At 36.0% G+C, this 18,934-nt stretch overlaps 3 protein-coding genes across 7 annotated transcripts in view; 2 read left to right on the forward strand and 1 right to left on the reverse strand.

Annotated features, from left to right (window-relative positions):
- Positions 1-18,934, forward strand: part of LOC111191435 (suppressor of cytokine signaling 2) — a 202,678-nt gene that overhangs the window by 129,871 nt on the left and 53,873 nt on the right. The gene's annotated exons all lie outside the window — the stretch shown is intronic.
- Positions 1-18,934, forward strand: part of LOC107196930 (transcription factor-like 5 protein) — a 31,098-nt gene that overhangs the window by 11,153 nt on the left and 1,011 nt on the right. For 3 of the 4 annotated variants that reach the window (XM_049463148.1, XM_049463150.1, XM_049463149.1), the window contains 3 exons: positions 2,025-2,166; positions 4,129-4,259; positions 10,583-11,087. In XM_049463148.1, the coding sequence (XP_049319105.1) occupies positions 2,025-2,166; positions 4,129-4,221 (235 nt within the window). In that variant the 3' untranslated portion in view covers positions 4,222-4,259; positions 10,583-11,087. The remainder of the gene's footprint in view (positions 1-2,024; positions 2,167-4,128; positions 4,260-10,582; positions 11,088-18,934) is intronic. The other variant, XM_022666458.2, reaches the window with a different exon arrangement.
- The window catches only part of col9a3 (collagen, type IX, alpha 3), a 56,058-nt gene continuing 47,567 nt past the window's right edge, over positions 10,444-18,934 (reverse strand). For both annotated transcript variants that reach the window (XM_049463129.1, XM_049463131.1), the window contains 4 exons: positions 16,705-16,759; positions 15,124-15,306; positions 14,961-15,038; positions 10,444-11,065 (listed from right to left, as the gene is read on the reverse strand). In XM_049463129.1, coding sequence (XP_049319086.1) covers positions 10,881-11,065; positions 14,961-15,038; positions 15,124-15,306; positions 16,705-16,759 — 501 coding nt within the window. In that variant the 3' untranslated portion in view covers positions 10,444-10,880. The remainder of the gene's footprint in view (positions 11,066-14,960; positions 15,039-15,123; positions 15,307-16,704; positions 16,760-18,934) is intronic.

Below are 18,934 nucleotides of genomic sequence, written 5' to 3' on the forward strand. Positions count from 1 at the left end.
TTGGATGGAGCTCCATAATTCCAGAGAACGCAGTTCTTTCACTGCTCTACAGCTCAATACTGGAGCAGCGGCTTTATATCCCTCTACTAGCCCACACCTGGCTTTAGCCATGGTGCTAATAGGTTCATGTTTGTTTATTAATCTGCTCCAGAGAGTCTTATTCCATTGGTAGTTCATCTCTGTAGGGTCTAGACAAGCTGTTTGTGCATTTGCACATCTGTGTCAGCAATGGGTGCAACTTAAAGCACCTGAATATTCATTAAAAGTGGTTTCCACAAACATTTGGACGTGTATGGTCAGTTTCCACAAAGTAGAAAGCTCTCACTTGCGCTGTCTCTCGCTCTCACTCGCTCTCACTCGCTCTCACTCGCGCTGTCTCTCGCTCTCACTCGCGCTGTCTCTCGCTCTCACTGGCTCTGTCTCTCGCTCTCACTCGCTCTGTCTCTAGCTCTCACTCGCTCGGTCTCTCACTCGCGCTGTCTCTCGCTCTCACTCGCGCTGTCTCTCGCTCTCACTCGCTCTGCTCCATCTTGCTCTCTTGTGCTGTCTCTTGCTCTCTCGCCTGGCCTCTTTCTCACTCGCGCTTTCTCTCTCTCTCTCACTCACTTGTGCTTTCTCTCTTTTTTTTTTGCTCTGTCTCTCTCACATACTTTTGCTCGTTCTCCCTTTCTCTCACCCACTCACTCTTTTTCGTCCTCTCGCTCACTCGCTCTGTCTCTCCCTCTCACTCATTCTCTCCTTCTCTCGCTTACTCACATTTTCTCTTCCTCTCTTGCTTTCACTTGTGCTCCCACTTGCTCTGTCTTTTTCCTTTCTCTCCGCTTTCTCTCCCTCTCTCACAAACTTATTCTGTCTCTCTTCCCCTTTCTGTCTTTTGCCCTCTACTCTATTTATAGTTTAAGCACAAGTAATGCTGATTTCTTTTATTATAGTAAAGTGTTCAAACAAGATCCAGAAAGATTACTCATGTAGGCTGTTAAATAAACATGTTGTTTAAGAATAATTATTGCATTTTGTATTTTTGATTACAGTTTAGAAATAGGTATCCAAAAAAATATTGTTTGGGTTTTAGTTTTTGAATTGAAAAAATTTAAACAATACCCAGTGTGATGATGTCAGGCCCCTGAACACATCACCATCTACCAAGAACCCCATGTACATTTTATCTACACAGACATTCATATAACAAACACAGTACTTAACCTGAATCCTTTGAAAATGGCGGCGCGCGAGCCACCCGGGTCCTTATGGTCTGGGTAGAGACCAAGGGGTGTTCTGGGGCAGGGGAGTCTGGGGGTACCTGTGTAAAAGAAAACATACAAAATAATGGCTTTACATTGTAAAATAATTATCAGTACTTACCTAGACGTCCAAATGTATACATGCATGTCTTTATTATCTGTAAATATGTTAATATTGTATAATACCTGTTATGTATAGTTGTCTTACCCACCTGCCCACTAGTTAATTGCCTGTTTGTTTAGCCAGAGGTGGACTAAAAGTATTTAAGGGCAGGCTGGTACACTATTGAGGGGTCACACACTGGTTAAGCGTGGCTGGTATGCCAACGGGAGATTTTTCGAGCTGTTGATTTAGCATTTTGGGGGTAGCTGCCAATCCACCTTTAACTCCTACCAGTGGACAGTGTGTAAATAGTGAGTAAATATTGTACATTTCGTTTTGTTTCGTTTTGTTTTTGGTTTTGGGTGCTTCGTTGTCACAATAAACACTTCGAAAGGGATACTACCTGGTTCCAGACTGTTTTTACGTCTCTGCATCACCTCTCTCCGGTAACCTCCTGACCACTTGTCCTCACACTACCACACCCATCCTGTTATATTTCTGGGGAGGTGCACATCGGTCTGCGGCTTAGACTACAGCGTAGGGTAAGGGAGTACATGCAGGGTACCTGTTGGTTGGAGCAGAAGTGTAAACTGTATTAATCTTTATAATGTAACACACATCAGGCTTGTTTTAAACTCTTGTGCTGCATAATCTGAGACTAGATTAATCCCCCTCTGCAGGAGGAGGATCCGCCTCTGCTGTGATGAGCTGAATCTGTTGGTGCCGTTCTGCAGTCCTGAAACTGATAAAGCCTCCACGCTCCAGTGGACCACGGCCTTCATCAAGTACATCAGAGAGGTCAACGGAGACGCCCTCAGACAGGTGCAGAATTTACACAATATATATATTTAATAAAACAACAAATAATGTGTGGGGAAAAATGTCACTCAATGTTTTATTCCTTCAATTTACTCTGATATTTACTTTAAAATTTCACGTATTATTCACATTAATACAAGCGCCTACTGCTAACTAACTTTATCAGAAACACTTTTCTTGTAGCTCCACCTCTAGTTATTTTAAAATTACACTATTTCGTTTTTCATCGTTTTTTTTTTAATCATATTTCTACTTACATGCTCTGTGGAATAATTAATCTAAATGAATCACATTTAATTGCAATCATTAGGGTGTTTTAAACAGCAGAAGGCACAAAGATAGAGGGATTTAAACGCTGAAATAAGTTTAACTTATTAGTACCTGCAGGTCCTTAAAAAGTCTTAAAATGTCTTAAATTTAGTTCCACGTATTCAAGGTCTACACATTTTAGAAGGGGAGGCATTCAATTATATCGGAGTAAAAAAGGAAGGAATGAGAAAAATGTAAGATTAATTGATTATTTGCATGTTTTTTGTATTTCTTATTGATTACTACTTTTTTTTATTAAATTAAAGCTAATTATAGTGTACGTAGGCATGCGAATGGTTTATTAATTGATGTTTTTAATTTTTTAAATTTTTGTTACCTTATTATTCTTATATTGCATTGATTAACATATTCTAAAAATTGAGAATGGCAAATAGATATCTAGGGAACAAGCCAGTTATTCTGCCAGTGCTTTTGGGAAAGTAGTGAGAAATTAAAAGGCTGTTTTGTCGAGTTACCTTAACAGCCCTTTTTCATGTTAATTTGATAGTTACAGTCATATGAAAAAGTTTGGGAACCCCTATTAATCTTAATCATTTTTAGTTGTAAATATTTGGGTGTTTGCAACAGCCATTTCAGTTTGATATATCTAATAACTTTAATAAACTCCTGAAGACTGAGCTCTTCAAAGAGCACTAACTCTCCTAACACCTCTAACTAACTACCTTCTACTACCAGATCAGGAGAATCTCTCACTATCTTTAATAAACTCCTGAAGACAGAGCTCTTCAAAGAGCTCTTACTCTCCTAACACCTCTAACTAACTACCTTCTACTACCAGATCAGGAGAATCTCTCACTATCTTTAATAAACTCCTGAAGACAGAGCTCTTCAAAGAGCACTTACTCTCCTAACACCTCTAACACACTAACTACTTCTAACCTCATTTCCTTCTTCCCCTCCTCCACTTTTCTATCTCCTTACTTCCCTTCGACCTCCTTTAGGCCCTATCTAAACAATGTTTTACCTTTAACTTCTATTACTTTTGTACTTGACTATTGTAAGTCGCTTTGGACAAAAGCGTCTGCCAAATGTAATGTAATGTAATGTAATGATTTGAATATTACTAACTACTTTTTACTGACTTACTGAAGCACTAAAAATGATTAAGATTAATAGGGGTGCCCAAACCTTTTCATATGACTGTATTTAAAATATTTTTTGCTAATAGAAAGTCAGTAATGTCCGCTACGCTGGACTGAATTTCATGAATTCAGTAAAGGTTTTTTGTATACTGTCACCTAGTTTGTCTTTTTTGTTGTTGCCACAGTAATAGTATTATTTTTTTCTTAAGAGGCATTAAAAAGATCTTATAAGTCATTAAAATTGAGCTTTAAAAATGTGCAGATACTGATACTGTAAGTACGGGTGTTGTCTTGTCCCTTATCTGGTGTGGTTACGTTTTCGAAAACACAAAGGAGGAGGGATAATGGGATCCAACACTTGTCTCTCTCTCTCTCTCTCTCTCTCTCTCTCTCTCTCCCCATTTCTCCATATCTCCATCACATTTTAAGGGTCGACAATTAATTTTTGATTTCAGATATACAAATATGTACTGTATTTGATATGCTACCAAAACCTGCAGTAGTTTATCTAATAAGTGTGAAATTAATTCTTTAATTCTCTTTTCTGCGGCAGGAATTCGAGAGCACCTTCTGCGGTAAAACTGGAATTCGGCTGAAGCCCAGCAGCGCTGCAGCGGTCCAGGAGATCACAGAGAATAGAATTTAATCTGACCTGAGTATCTGGCAACCCGAAGAGTGATACAGGTAGAGTGAAATACTGAACTTTTCAGACTGTTACTCAAATTTACGGTTTAAATATTTTTTTATTTGACCCTTTAATGACCTTTTTATTTATGTATGTTTTTAAAAAAGAAAAATAGTTTAGGAAAGAAAAGTAAAAAAAAAGAAAAAGCTCTGTGTCCATTAAGACATCAGGTACCTACTTTATGTTCTTAAACTCCGTGTTATAAGAGGTCTAAAGGAAAAAGGCTAGAAACGTCAGTTCCATTGTTATATATGTTTTATATTTCTTTTATATTTTTCCACTTGTTAAAATTTTTTTGTTAAATAGTGTACAAGTTATAATCTAACTAGAAATATTATTTTTTACATGTTTTAACATTGTATTATATTTCTGTCAATATAACAATCAAATCAAATCCCTCATAAAACAGCAAAGAAAATAATTTTAATTAGGGTTTTTCTTATTGTTGTTCCTCATTTTGTTCTAATATATTTTCTAATACAAGTTCTACAGAAAATAAGAAGCTTGTTTTAATAACAGACTTAAACAGACAAAACCCCTCCTGGTTCTGTAGGCCCAATACCCTGCACATTTTAGTGTCTTACCTGCTTTATTTACCCACTTTAACCTAATATACGGCTGTTAATCAAGTAGCTAGTTGGATCAGGTGGAAAAGAAAATATACAGCACCAGTAAAAAGTTGAAAAACACCACATTTATATTCATTTTCTTATTTTTTCCTAAATGAATAGTAGTAGAAAAGTGATCTATCAGATTATGAAGGAACACATAAGGAATCATGTAGTAGCTTAAAAACAGTGTTAAACAAACTAAAATACTCGGAAGAAGCTTTTAGGTGGATCTGTTAACTTGTGGTTTGTGAGGATGGGATGGTCCTGATCAGTGCCGGTTTCATCATTATAATGTTTTTGATGGTCTTTTTTAATGGACTGCACTTAAGGATACTTTCAAATTTGAACTTGAAATTCTTCTTTTGCAGATTGACTGACCTTAATTTCTTTTTTTTATTTTATATTTTATCTTTATTTAGTTGAGTAGTTTTTGCTTCTCATAATCTGGATTAGAACATTACTCAAATATTCACTATTCACTGTATACCTGTAACTCTACCTCTTCACTACTTTACTTTAACTGATGCTCTCAAACACTTTATTAAGAGACAAGAAGTTCAAGTAATTAACTCTTGATGAGTTCAGCACAGCTGTTAACTGAAAGCCTGAACTCCAGGAGACTCTACCTCATAAAACTGACTGAGAAAATCCAGCAGAGATGTTCAAAACTGATCATCTAAACAAGAGGAGCTACTTTAAAAGAATGTAAAATATAAAACACATTCTCTTTGTTTAACATTTTTTAGTTTGGATGGGTTTAGTATTAATCTACAGTACAGAACCTTGAATTTAAGATGTTCAAACTTTTGACTGGTAATGTATATTTATTTGAAAATGTGTAAATATGGCCACAAATTATTTTTTTCTTAATTTACAGAGGTTGTTTGAAATACAGGTAAACATTTACAGTAAGGGTACATTAAGGGCAATTAACAGTTTTTCCGACAATATGAACTAAATCAATTGACGATAGTCAAGGCATTATTAACTAATACAACGTTTTAATGCTCTAATGTCCTAATTCATTATTTAAAGAATCCTAAAAATTCTAAAAATGTAGTAATTAGTTTAGACATTACTTAACCATTTAATGTTTAATGTTTAGTTAACTGTCGTAAGTATTATTTGTCCTTTATTGTAAGTTTTAAGTTTTACTGAAATACATTTGTGTAATACAAGTTTCCATATATATTAGATGTACAGGTGCTGGTCAACGAATTAGAATAATTTGAAATAGTTCAATCATGAAATTCTTTGAATGCATTTTTTGTGCAGAAAGCAAATCAGGTGTTCACCGCACCTGTCCTACTCGTTAGACTAATCACAGAACTCGTTACCTGGAAAAAAATTTGCTCAGCTGAGCTTTCCAAAAGGCCCATTTAGGCCATTTAACTGTGACACTGTTGTTTTATTGAATTAGAATAATGGAGAAACCGTTTCATTGAATTAGAATAAATGCTCGAATTTTTGTTTTCTGTGAAGAGTGTTCACTGTGCAGTATAAAGTCAGGGTTGAGTAGAATTTCTAAGTTGTAAAATCAATCATGGGTAAGCAGCGCGACCTCTCAACCGGAATAGTGGCTCAAATTCAAGCCCTTCGCCAACAAGGCTTGACCCAAACTAAAATTGCTGAGCAGCTCGGCATCAGCCAGTCTTCCGTCTGCAAAGCTCTCAAGAAAAACTGCAGCAAGCGCACCAACTGTTCCGGCGTCCGAAAAACTTCTGCTCGCGACAACAAGCAGCTGAGAAAGATCGCAGTCAGCAACCGGTTCAAGTCCACTTCCGAGCTCACCGACTTGTGGAACAAGCAGACCGGCGCTGACGTCTCCAGATCAACCACTTACCGTCGTCTGCGCGAACTCGGCTTCAAATCTCGCGTTCCAGCAGTAAAACCGATGCTGAACAAGAAACAAATGGAGAAACGGCTGAAGTGGGCCAAAGAACACGGCGAGTGGACTGCTGAAGACTGGCAGAAAGTGGTCTTCAGTGACGAATCACGCTTCTGCATCTCCTTCGGTGACCAAGGTCCTCGTGTCTGGCGTCGTGGTGGCGAAACCTACAACCACGAGTGCGTCAAAAGATCCGTCAAGTTTCCCCAGAGCGTTATGGTCTGGGGATGCATGTCCGCTCGAGGTGTAGGGAAACTCTGCTTCCTCAAGAAGACTGTCAATGCTGCCGTATATCAAGATGTTCTGGAAACGTTCCTGATTCAGACTGTTGAGGAACAGTTCGGCGAAGAAGACTTCATATTTCAACAGGATCTTGAACCGGCTCATGCGGCAAAGTCGACCAAAGATTGGTTCACTAAAAAACAGCTTGAAGTTTTGGCATGGCCGGCCAACTCGCCTGACCTCAATGTCATTGAAAACCTTTGGGCCATCGTCAAGCGGAAAATTTGCGACAGAAAGCCTACTACGCTGGATCAACTGAAGCAGAACATCGCCACTGCCTGGGAAGCTGTGAGTGCGGAAACTTGCGACAAGCTGGTCAAATCGATGCCGCGGAGACTTCAGGCAGTCATACAAGCCAAGGGGGCAGCCACAAAATACTGAGAAAGTGATGATTGTAATTATAATAAAAATTATTCTAATTCAATGAAACGGTTTCTCCATTATTCTAATTCAATAAAACAACAGTGTCACAGTTAAATGGCCTAAATGGGCCTTTTGGAAAGCTCAGCTGAGCAAATTGTTTTCCAGGTAACGAGTTCTGTGATTAGTCTAACGAGTAGGACAGGTGCGGTGAACACCTGATTTGCTTTCTGCACAAAAAATGCATTCAAAGAATTTCATGATTGCACTATTTCAAATTATTCTAATTCGTTGACCAGCACCTGTATTTCCAATATAGTTAAATGTTTCTCTCTCTCTCTCTCTCTCTCTCTCTCTCTCTATATATATATATATATATATATATATATATATATATGAGAAACATTTAACTATATTGGAAATACATCTAATATATATGGAAACTTGTATTATACAAGAATGAAATGATTAAATATAACATTTTTCATGTGGGAAAATATTAAAAGTACATGGCAGTGGGTCTCCATCCAAAGCAAGGCAGGTATTAAACCACAGGTGGCGCTGTTTCTCTAAAAGTCATAAGGACCAGAAAAGCAATTTCAGTTCATGCTCTACAGTTACTCTCTTAAAATCACATGTGCATTTTACTTTAATTAATGTTAATTTGGTAATTGATCTAACTTATGGTTTGTTTAATTTATGCTAAAGGAAGTGAGCAAAATTGAACAAAACTTAAATTATATATACAGCTCTGGAGAGCACTTCAGTTTCTGAATCAGTTTCTCTGATTTTGCTATTTATAGGTTTATGTTTGAGTAAAATGAACATTGTTGTTTTATTCTATAAACTACAGACAACATTTCTCCCAAATTACAAATAAAAATATTCTCATTTAGAGCATTTATTTACAGAAAATGAGAAATGGCTGAAATAACAAAAAAGATGCAGAGCTTTCAGACCTCAAATAATGCAAAGATAATAAAGTTTTAAGAGTTCAGAAATCAATATTTGGTGGAATAACCCTGGTGTTTTTTAATCACAGTTTTTTTTCATGCATCTTGGCATCATGTTCTCCTCCACCAGTCTTACACACTGCTTTTGGATAACTTTATGCTGCTTTACTCCTGGTGTAAAAATTCAAGCAGTTCAGTTTGGTGGTTTGATGGTTTGTGATCATCCATCTTCCTCTTGATTATATTCCAGAGGTTTTTAATTTGGTAAAATCAAAGAAACTCATCATTTTTAAGTGCTCTCATTTTTCCCCCCAGAGCTGTATATCTCTTAAGCAAGAGACCACTTAAAAATAAATGCTCTAAATGAGAATATTTTTATTTGGAGTTTGGGAGAAATGTTGTCTGTAGTTTATAGAATAAAACAACAATGTTCATTTTACTCAAACATAAACCTATAAATAGCAAAATCAGAGAAACTAAAGTGGTCTTTTAATCTTTTCCAGTGTATTTCTGTACGTATTAAAAATTAGTTCTTTCTAAAGTGTTGGGAAAATATTTTTAGTTTTAGATTTATACCATAAATATTCCCATATTATCTCCATCATCTATTAGCTGCTGAACGTCTAACAGACTGGACGTCTAAGAGAGGACTGACATTTTACTGAAAAGTGGCTTTATTCAATATTTCTCACAACACGGTGCTGTAGCGTCTCACTGTACATACAACAGTCACCCACAAATAATAAATAATATTTAAAGTCACGTATATTTAGAGTTACAGCACCAGTACATATATAGTGGATGTGGTGGAAGTTCCAGGGCGAAAAGTGAAAACTGCAGAGAGCAACAGTTCCTCAAGCATCCAGACTGATGCTCTCAGTTGTTTTATTTATTATTATTATGAAACGGGGATCTGTCATCAAGCACATTCGAGAAAAATAAGAAAAAATAAAATCAAAGTAACGTAAAAAATAAAAGACCGCATAAAATAATAAAAAGTAAGATGCTGACAGTTTGTATTAAAATAAACTAAAAAAAAACAATATAGCAACTTGAAAAACTAATTGGTGCAGTAATATACAACATATTTTAATGCATTTTCAATACACCTTATTATACTGATTGATTTTTCTTTTTGTTGCCAGATTGTGAGGTAAAATCCCTCCTGTTGAAAGGATCATGGCTAAATATCCGAGGCTAAATATTGCTCACTTTTTGTGCCGCACTATTTATTTATTTATTTATTTTTTTACACAAGAGAGTCAGGACAGTCACAGTTGATGATCTATAGAAGTCTGAACTAGGGATGCACTGAAATATTTGGCAACCTGAAATTATTTGGCAACCAAAATTATTTGGTGATTTACTTTGGTAGCCTGTCTTCAGACAAATATAATTGTAAAGATCAGTCATTAATTAATTGTTAATTATAATTTTTTTTATGTTGAATATTTTTAAACTGAAGTTTAGCAATTGATATTGCTTTAAAATGCAGGAATAAAAATAGATTTAGGCTATTTATATTTTTATTTGATTTGAGAAACTAGCAAATCCATCTAAACCTTTTATAGCCCACATCTTCAGAACACATTCTCAGCTATTTAAATTATTTAACCATTTATGGCATGAAATTCATATTTTTGGACAATTTATATAGTTTGCCTTTAGGTTTTCCAACATGGTAAATGTTGCCTTAATGCCTTAATTACTGTTTAATGAATAAATAAAACAAAATATCTTTAAATGCCCAAAAATACTTTTTACATATACATATGCATGCATGCATATTTTACATTTGTGTAAAACCCATTTAAATCCCTATTAATTATATCTAAAAATGCAAATTTAATGATAATTAAATGAAGGGTAACAAACCAAGTTTTTGTTCATTTCTCCAAAAAGCAACACCATGCCATAGAGGTTAAATTAAGGAAAGAATCTTGGATTTTATTTGTTTTTGAATGAAAATGTTTGTTTAGTTTTCGGTGCATCCCTAATCCAAATAATTAAATTTTCTTTTTCTTTTTTTTGTTTATACACACATGTACAAAATATATATGTCTGACTGGCCAGTTTTCACCATTTCAGGAAAAAAAAAACAAAAAAAAAAACAATTTTTAGTTTACTTTCTCTTTTTTTTTTTGCACACACATCTACACATAACGACATGCTTCTTTTTTTAATGTTTGGTTTTCTTCTTTTCTTTTCGCCCGGCCTTTGTTCTTTAGTTTTCTCAGATGAAGAGATGAAGAAGATGAAGTCTCAGCGTGAAGTCTCTCAGCTCTCTCGCTCCTCCTGTTCATCCCAGCGTTTGCGTCGTGTTTAACATGTTCTCCTGATGTTCCTTCGTCTTTTGATTTCTCACATCCACTGATATATTTCTCTTTATTCGGACCCCTGAACGTTCTAAACGGGGATTTCTGTGCTTCATCTCTCTCTTTCCCCTCGGCTCCTGCTGCTGCTGCTGGTTGTGTTCTCTCGTTGGGGGCGGTGGGGGCTGTTTGAGGAGGATGAAGGCTCTGGTGTTTAATGGTTTTTGGGGTTGGAGGATTTCCCGTGGGCCGCTGCTCCCTGGCAGGCCGTCGTGTCGCAGATTCCCGGTGGTCCCTGGTGTCCCGTCCTGCCCGGGCGCCCGGACTCTCCCGGCTCACCTGCGTCTCCAGGTGCGCCGTCGCGCCCGTCTTTAACGATGCCGTGCACTCCCTGTAGACCTGCGGGAGGAAGAGCGAGCGGGTGAGTGAATAAATACTTTGCTTTAAATTGTTTTCTTGCATATTTTATCATTTATACCTGATTATAATTAAAACAAACTTTTGTAGAATAGCCAATCTCCTTTCTCCCCAGCACTTCCAAATATAAGGCTTTTAGCCGATGCTTCCAACAGGCTTACGATGCTAGTTGCGTTACCCATGCAAAAATTGGCTTTTTTTTTTAACACCATAAACAAGCTTAAAGTAGCTCCTCACTTCATTGGTAGAATTCTAAGGGTTCTGACATTTAAATCGAGATATTTTATCGAAATCGATCGAAATTGTCATGGTCTCGAGCATCGAAGTCAAAAAGATGATCGACGATCCCTCCCTCTAAACTACACAAGCACGCGCGCTATGCAAATGGCGCAGCACACTGTAGCGACGCCGCGGACATTGTGACCGCTCAAAGAGCAGCTCTTTCTTTACAGAATGTGTATCATTCTCATCTTCTTACAGAAAAAACTAAAAAAAATATATATATAAAAATACTAGTTGTTTTGTCTAGCCTGAAATATGTTAATAGTTTTGGTACCTTAAGGAGCATCTTTCTCTCAGATAAAGTTAATAATATATCTTTATTAAAGAAAAAAACTGTCATTCTCAGGGACCGAAAAAGTCTTAGTCTTATTTTTCATGTTTAACTGTTTTAGTAGGATAGAGTTCAGTTTGTTAAGGCTCTAATTGTTCTATTATTTTGTACATGACTGTTCCTGTATTGTTTTATTATTTATTTTGTTATGTTGCACATTGCTGTTTTAATAGTGCACACTGCTGCTACCAAAAAAAGCCACTAAATGCCATTACATATATATCTTAATTAAATTATTTAAATTTGACCATTAGTGCCTAATGTGGTGTATTGCAGATCACTTGTATCACTTTGCATCACTTATTTCAAAAGGTGGGCTTGATATAAGATATTGTAAATTTGATGAATCAAACCAATGAATGACCATAGACTAATCTAAAACTGGCATAGGCCTCTCTGCTGTAAAAAAAAAAGAAGAAAAAAAAAGAAAACCGAGAATCGAATCGTGACCCTAAAATCGGAAATAAAATCGAATCGAGGATTTAGAGAATCGTGACACCCCTAGTTTGTACTTGTTTCACTACACCACAAGTCCATTTTAAATTAACGTGTCTTTATAGTACTTAGCATAAAAATTAGTTCCGTTCCAGACACATCTTTTCAATTATTTTATTTTTCCATACATAGTAAATGAATACTGAAGTCACTCAGACTACGAAGGCAGTCCTGATGAGTGACAGTTCTATCTTAATGTTTTGATGATGTTTTTGATTGCACTCAAATTCAAAGTTCTTAAAGTTCTTCTTTTCAGATTGATGACCTCCATTTTTTTTCTTAGTCATGAAATGAAGGTTTAAAAAAGTTATGAAGACCATCAAAATCATTATAATAATGATGAAGCTGGCACTTATCAGGACTGCCCCAGGAAAGGAAGAGTGAAAGTTTGCTCTGTTGTACAGGATAAGTTTATTAGAGTTACCAGCCTCAGAAACCACAAGTTAACAGCTTCCCAGATAAAAGCATCCAAGTACTTAACACTTAGTTACTATTTTATTCCTTATGTGTTCTGCCCCAACATTACTAAATACATCACTTTTTTTAGGTTCTCTTATCTGGGGAGCTGTTTGTTAACTTATGGTTTCTGTGGCTGGTAACTCTGATGAACTTATCCTGTACAACAGAGGAAACTCTTGCTCTTTCTCGCCTGGGGTGGTCCTGATGAGAGCCAGTTTCATCATAATGCTTTTGATTGTCTTTGCGACTGCACTTGAGGATACTTTCAATTTTGTTTTGTTTTATTTTAATTGATTGACCTTCATTTTTCTTTACTTAGTTGAGTAGATCAGTCAAACCAAAACATTTCAAGAACTTTCAAAGTATCCTCATGTGCAGTTGCAAAGAACATCAAAAAAAAAAAACCGTTCTGATGAAACTGGCTCTCATCAGGACTGCTTCAGAAAAAGGAAGAGCAAGAAATCCCTCTGTTGTACAGGGTAAGCTCAGCCTCAGAAACCACAAGTTAACAGTGTCGGTTAATGTCAAACTGTAAAAACATTACAAAAATTAGAGATATAACGAATTAAAATCAGTTTTTTTTCTAAATGCAAAAGCTACCTACTCTTTACACAATTATTACTTTCCGCCTTAAAGGAGAAATCTGGTGTGAAATGTTTTTGGGTTCTAGTGAAACATGATAAAAAAAGTACACTAAAAGTGTTTCTTGATTACCCCTCCTCCAGCGTTAAGAAATATAGTATTTTTAACCCAATGCTCCTTACCGGTTTACAATGCTAGTAATGGGGGCATAGAGTTACCCATGCAAAGAAATGGCTATTTTTGCACCATTAACAACAAACTCAAAGTAGCTCCACACTTTATTGGCTGAATTCTGAGGCTTTAATTTGAAACAAGACACTAAAGGACTAAGAAAGTGCACAGTTAGTTTATTTAAAAAAAAAAAAAAAAAAAACTCTGTTTACACACACAGTACCTTGTAGGTAGTTCTCAGACACCACCATCCTGAAATTAAGTCACGACGAGTCGACTGATGAACAAATTAGTAGGTAGAATAGTGGAACAGATTAAAAAATAAATTAATTTCCACAGATTTAATTTTTCCCCTATCCTACCTATTTGTTCGTGCTCGTCAGTCGACTTGTCGTGACTTAATTTTTAAGGATGGCGGTGCCAGAGAACCGCCATCCTGTTGGGAGCATTGGCTTAAAGCACTGTATTTTAGAATGAAATTTAGAATTTCACACGAGTTTTCCTTAAAAAAAACGCTGCATATTCATACTGGATTAAACACTCCACAATTATCAGTTTATACAAACTAAACAGTGCTGTAATCATACTTTAAAATCACTCCACCGTTATTACTGTTAGACTGTAAGAGGTAAGCACACCAAAGGTTCATACTGGACTTATCAGACTGTTAAAACTACACAAATAAAGTTCATACTGAATTAAAAACACAATTTATTATTCTCAGACTTTAATATTTGTGTAGTTTTACTCTCAGACTGTAAAAGCTTAACACATGGCAGCTTCATACTGGATTAAAACCACTCCAGCTATTACTATCAAACTTTAAAACCAACCCACACTGCAGAAAAAACTCTTCCACAGGTTTTAAGACTCTAAAATGTTAAACAATGCAGATTCATACTGGATTAAAACCATCCCAGATCGGTTACTATTAGACTGCAGTAAATAATAATAAAAAAAACTGTAGATTCATACTGGATAAAATCCGACGTTATCAATAATTACTTAAATGATAAAAACATTCCAGGTAGAGAAATCTTTGATTAAAAAAAAAAATCCTATTTTCGATTTAAATAGATTTTTTTTCCCCTACTAAAATCTCCTAAAAGTCGCTAAATGACGTCATCGCCTAATTTGCATAATACATGTTTTTGAAGCTGTAAAGGATTAACATTGTGAGATAGAAAAAAGTGAGTAAAAAACACTCTAAATATGGTAGAAATGATACAAATGAAACTCCAACAAATGAACAACTGTTGCTTTTTAAACAGGCAGTCACGTCTCAAAATAACTTTATTTTTACGTGAATTACATAAATCAGTTTTTTGCCGTGTTGTTAAATGTTATTATAAAAGCAGTTTTTCTGCGCGCGGGACAAAGGGGCGGGGCTAAGCTCAGGGGAGCGTCGGTGGCGAAAATTCAAACTCAGAAAATCGATTTTCATAAAAACACATCGTCCTTAACTGTAAATTCGAATTAGTCGATAAAATCGAGTAATTGCCCAGCTCTAATTCAAGGTAAAACGAGTAAAAGGTATGATATAGGGGATGAACATACCTGGTTCTCCTTGGTCTCCAGGTGGCCCATCAATGGCTTTTCCAACAGATCCCTTATCACCTGGTTCACCAACATCACCTGCAGATATTCAGATATATCAGTAACTGATGCCTGATCATTAGATCCCTTTAAAATTACGGTATCTCTCTTAAACTGCTCTTACCTCTGGGACCTGGATCACCCAGTTCTCCAGGAAGTCCTCTGTAGCCTGGAGGTCCACGAGCTCCAGGGAGGCCAATGGACCCGACTTCACCCTGCTTTCCTGAGGGACCAGCCGGCCCTGGGCGACCAACTGCACCAGGAGCCAGGGGCCTCCTCAGATTAGCCGCTAGCTGTGCCATCTGATCTAAAATAGAGTAGAAGAGACAGTGTTTTTAGTTAGAAAATGTAGATTTGTCCAAAAGGAAGTGTCTCCAACAAAATAAAGTTTAAGTATCTCAATTCAGTCAACTCTGTAGGTAGAAGTATAGACAGGGTTAACACACATTTTAACCAATACATCAACCAAAAAACAAATATCAACTAAAACTACAATTAAAATTGATTATAGTAGGTCTATAATACATTTGACACACAATCTTTAATAATAAAATCAATGCATCAGATCCTGAGAGTCTCATTGTTTATGGCTAAATTACTGAATTAACTCTGAGCTGATGTATTTGTAGCTCAAAATAGATTTTCTCCATCGATAACACAAAGATTTGTAGAGCAAATTTCCAGGACTTTTCCAAAACTTTTGGGGTATTTTTATTTTTCCAAAACTTATCCAGGCCTGAAAATTGCTATTTTTAAATTCCATGACTTTTCAAGGTTTTTCATGACCGCATGAACCCTGATCGATACTAGGGTTTAAAATACTTTTGTAGAAGTATTAACTTAAGCTTTTTATTCTTTAAGTAAAAGTACTGGTTTTAAAACTACTTTAAGTATAAGAGTAAAAGTAATGTAAGAGGAAAAATAAAGCCATTAAGAACAAAAGCTTAGGCCACGCCCACAGAGTCCTATAGTGCACTACCTCTTCCCAAAACACATTTTACTAAAAGCTATAATGACTATAATGTTAAAATATTAAAATGTTAATGTTGATAATATAATTTGGGATGCATTAGACTGTTCCCTGTTTCAGGGGGGCGGGACATGTGCAGGTGTGATGGATCAGAGTAAGTCAGAATGGTATATGTTTATACTTCTCTACATCCAATCACAATCAGATTCACTCTATCTGGATGGAGAGATTTATCTGGATAGGGGTTTTATTGAACGATGAGAAGCCGGAATGAAAACCAGCTGAAATGAAATAGGAGTAACGAGGCTGTTTTTACTAAAATGTAAGGAGTAGAAAGTTTAGATACTTGTGTGAAAATGTAAAACAACTATTGCAGTAAAAGATAGATAACCAGCATTTCTACTTAGGTTGACACCTCTGGTCTCAACTAAGACAAAATGAGAATAGCAGTGACGAATCCCACTTTTGTCTTGATGGAAACAACCAACAAATCAAGTCCTGTGGAGGCACAGAGGACAGCAGCAAAATCACTGTTTGCTATTGGATGCGCTATTAGCACTCTTATACCCCTAATGCACAATCTGCAGGAACTGTACAAGAATATTGGAGCTGCTTGGGATGGACTCCATTAGGAACCTCTGCTTCTGTATGTGTAGCTCAATGAATATTACCCATACCTTCTGAGTGCAGCTATTTTTTTTGGTGATGAGTGTGTAATATTACAAAGATTCTCACCATCAATCATTGGTCCACAGAGTTCTCGAATGTGTTGTTCACTTGACAGACGTCCCTGAGAGGGAAACATAAAAAAAACAAAACATTTTAATACAAGTGCGATTATCAGAGGGTTCAAGAAACAAAATCTTCAAAAGTCTGGTATAGGTCAACAAATCGTAACCGTATAGAGTTGATGAAGATGGTTTGACAGGCATGTCAAAATGTAATTCTCAATGATATTATTTGGAACTTCAAGTTTTGGGGGAAAAAATCCCTTTCACCACTAGATGTTGGGAGACGGAATACTTTTTTTTTTTTTTTATAACAAAAGATAACGAAAACATAAACCTACACTATATTTAGCGCATACAGTATTCAATAAGACATGCGGTTAGTGATGTTTATATGTATAATCATAAAGTCTAAAAACGTTTCCAATGGCAATACGTTGATTGCCATGTCATACACAACATTTTTGTCCCTCACGATGTTCACTATGTCAGATTAAGCAGTTATCTTCGTTTTGTGTCGTTCTCGATGGACTGGCAACACTACTGACTACTGACCAATCATCGTCCGCGTCCTCATGTGAGTTCGTAGGTCATCGCGGGGGAGAAGCATGTCAAACTAGGCAATAAAATACAGAAACTTCTAACATGCTAGTCTTTCCGTCAGACGCTCCGATGGCGTCGCTTACATCAAATTACTGCTCTTTAACTGTGTCACACTACACGGACTTTTGTTGCTGGCGACACTTAAATTCGGATTCAACGCACGCATTTTGTTGGCGCCGACAAAATCGGGCTAAAATCGTGTAGTCTGCTCCGGGCATAACTCTGCCCATGAGTTAATTGGTTGCTACTAGTTCTAGTCTAAAGTAAGTCTAGTTTAGGTCAAGGAAAAAATCACTGTCTAGTTTTAATCAGCAAAAACAAACATTTTAGTCTAGTTTAAGTCAATGAAAAAAAGGAACAACATTTAATTTAGTTTATTATTCAACACTCGAGTTTCTGGTGAGCCCAGATTTAATAAAAGAATAGTTAATAGTACCCGTACTGCTGTGACGCTTCTGCACATCGCCAACCAATGGGAGACGAATTTCAGCACAACACCTCTTCTTTTTCTTCTTCTATTGTTTAAATGTGACGATATTCTGACTCTACTTTCTGTAAATAGTCTAAATAAAGTCTGAACCTTCTAAAAAAGATTTTGCGGTCTCTTTCATGTCTGTGATTTTGGTAATGAACGTACTCGAGGAATAATTTGAGTGAGTTAATCACTTTTCCTACTGTTCTGATTTATTGATGTCTATCTAATGTATATTTATATTTTACATAATGGTTAATTTTTTCTAATACCTCTTTTTATTCTTATTTTCTTCTTAGATAATATATATATATATATATATATATATATATATATATATATATATATATATATATATATATATATATATATATATATATATTTTTTTTTTTTTGTGGAACTGGACTCTTGAGATTACTCTTTTATTCCACCTTATGTACCACATTTGATGTGAATGACAATATAAACTACGTTCACATTACAAGCCACATCTGCTCAAATCTGAATTTTTTTTTTTTTTTGTTGCTCAAATCTGTTTTTTTTTTTTTTTTGCTCAAATCTGTTTTTTTGCTCATATCTTGACGGTTCACATTCACTGTAAACGTAAGTGATCTGTATCTGTGTGTAATGTGAACGAATCTGTTCCTGAAACACCGTCTCACATGCTTCACATTGATACCTGTATAAACATCTCCTTCACAACAACAAAAAACCCTCATATTAGAGAGACGAGAGACTCGTAGCTTTATAAAGGGAAATGGATGAGTTAGCAGCTCATATGTGGAGCATCTTTTGCTGGAGTGGAGAGTAAACAGCTGCTCTGAAGTTCATGCTCAGCTCCAGGAGGTGAAAAAAGGACAGGCGGTTTGCTTTTGCTGTTTTTTTTTTTTTTTGCAGAGACACAGTGTGGGTATGAGAGAGAAGCATGTAGCGCTAATGCATTAGAGCTGCAACTAATGATTATTTTGGTAGTCGACTAATCTAACGATTATTTTTTCGATTAGTCAACGATTATTTCTGCCCTCTAAAAACGATAGAAACAGCAGAACATGAGATTTAAAAGGAATTTTTAATGGCTAAATGTTGTTTAAACATGGAAATTATTACTGATATTTAGTGATTTAATATGTAATCTGTTGTGTTTAGACACTTCTGGAAACAC

The sequence above is a fragment of the Astyanax mexicanus genome, chromosome 13 (assembly GCF_023375975.1).
Source record: "Astyanax mexicanus isolate ESR-SI-001 chromosome 13, AstMex3_surface, whole genome shotgun sequence".
Lineage (NCBI taxonomy): Eukaryota > Metazoa > Chordata > Actinopteri > Characiformes > Acestrorhamphidae > Astyanax > Astyanax mexicanus.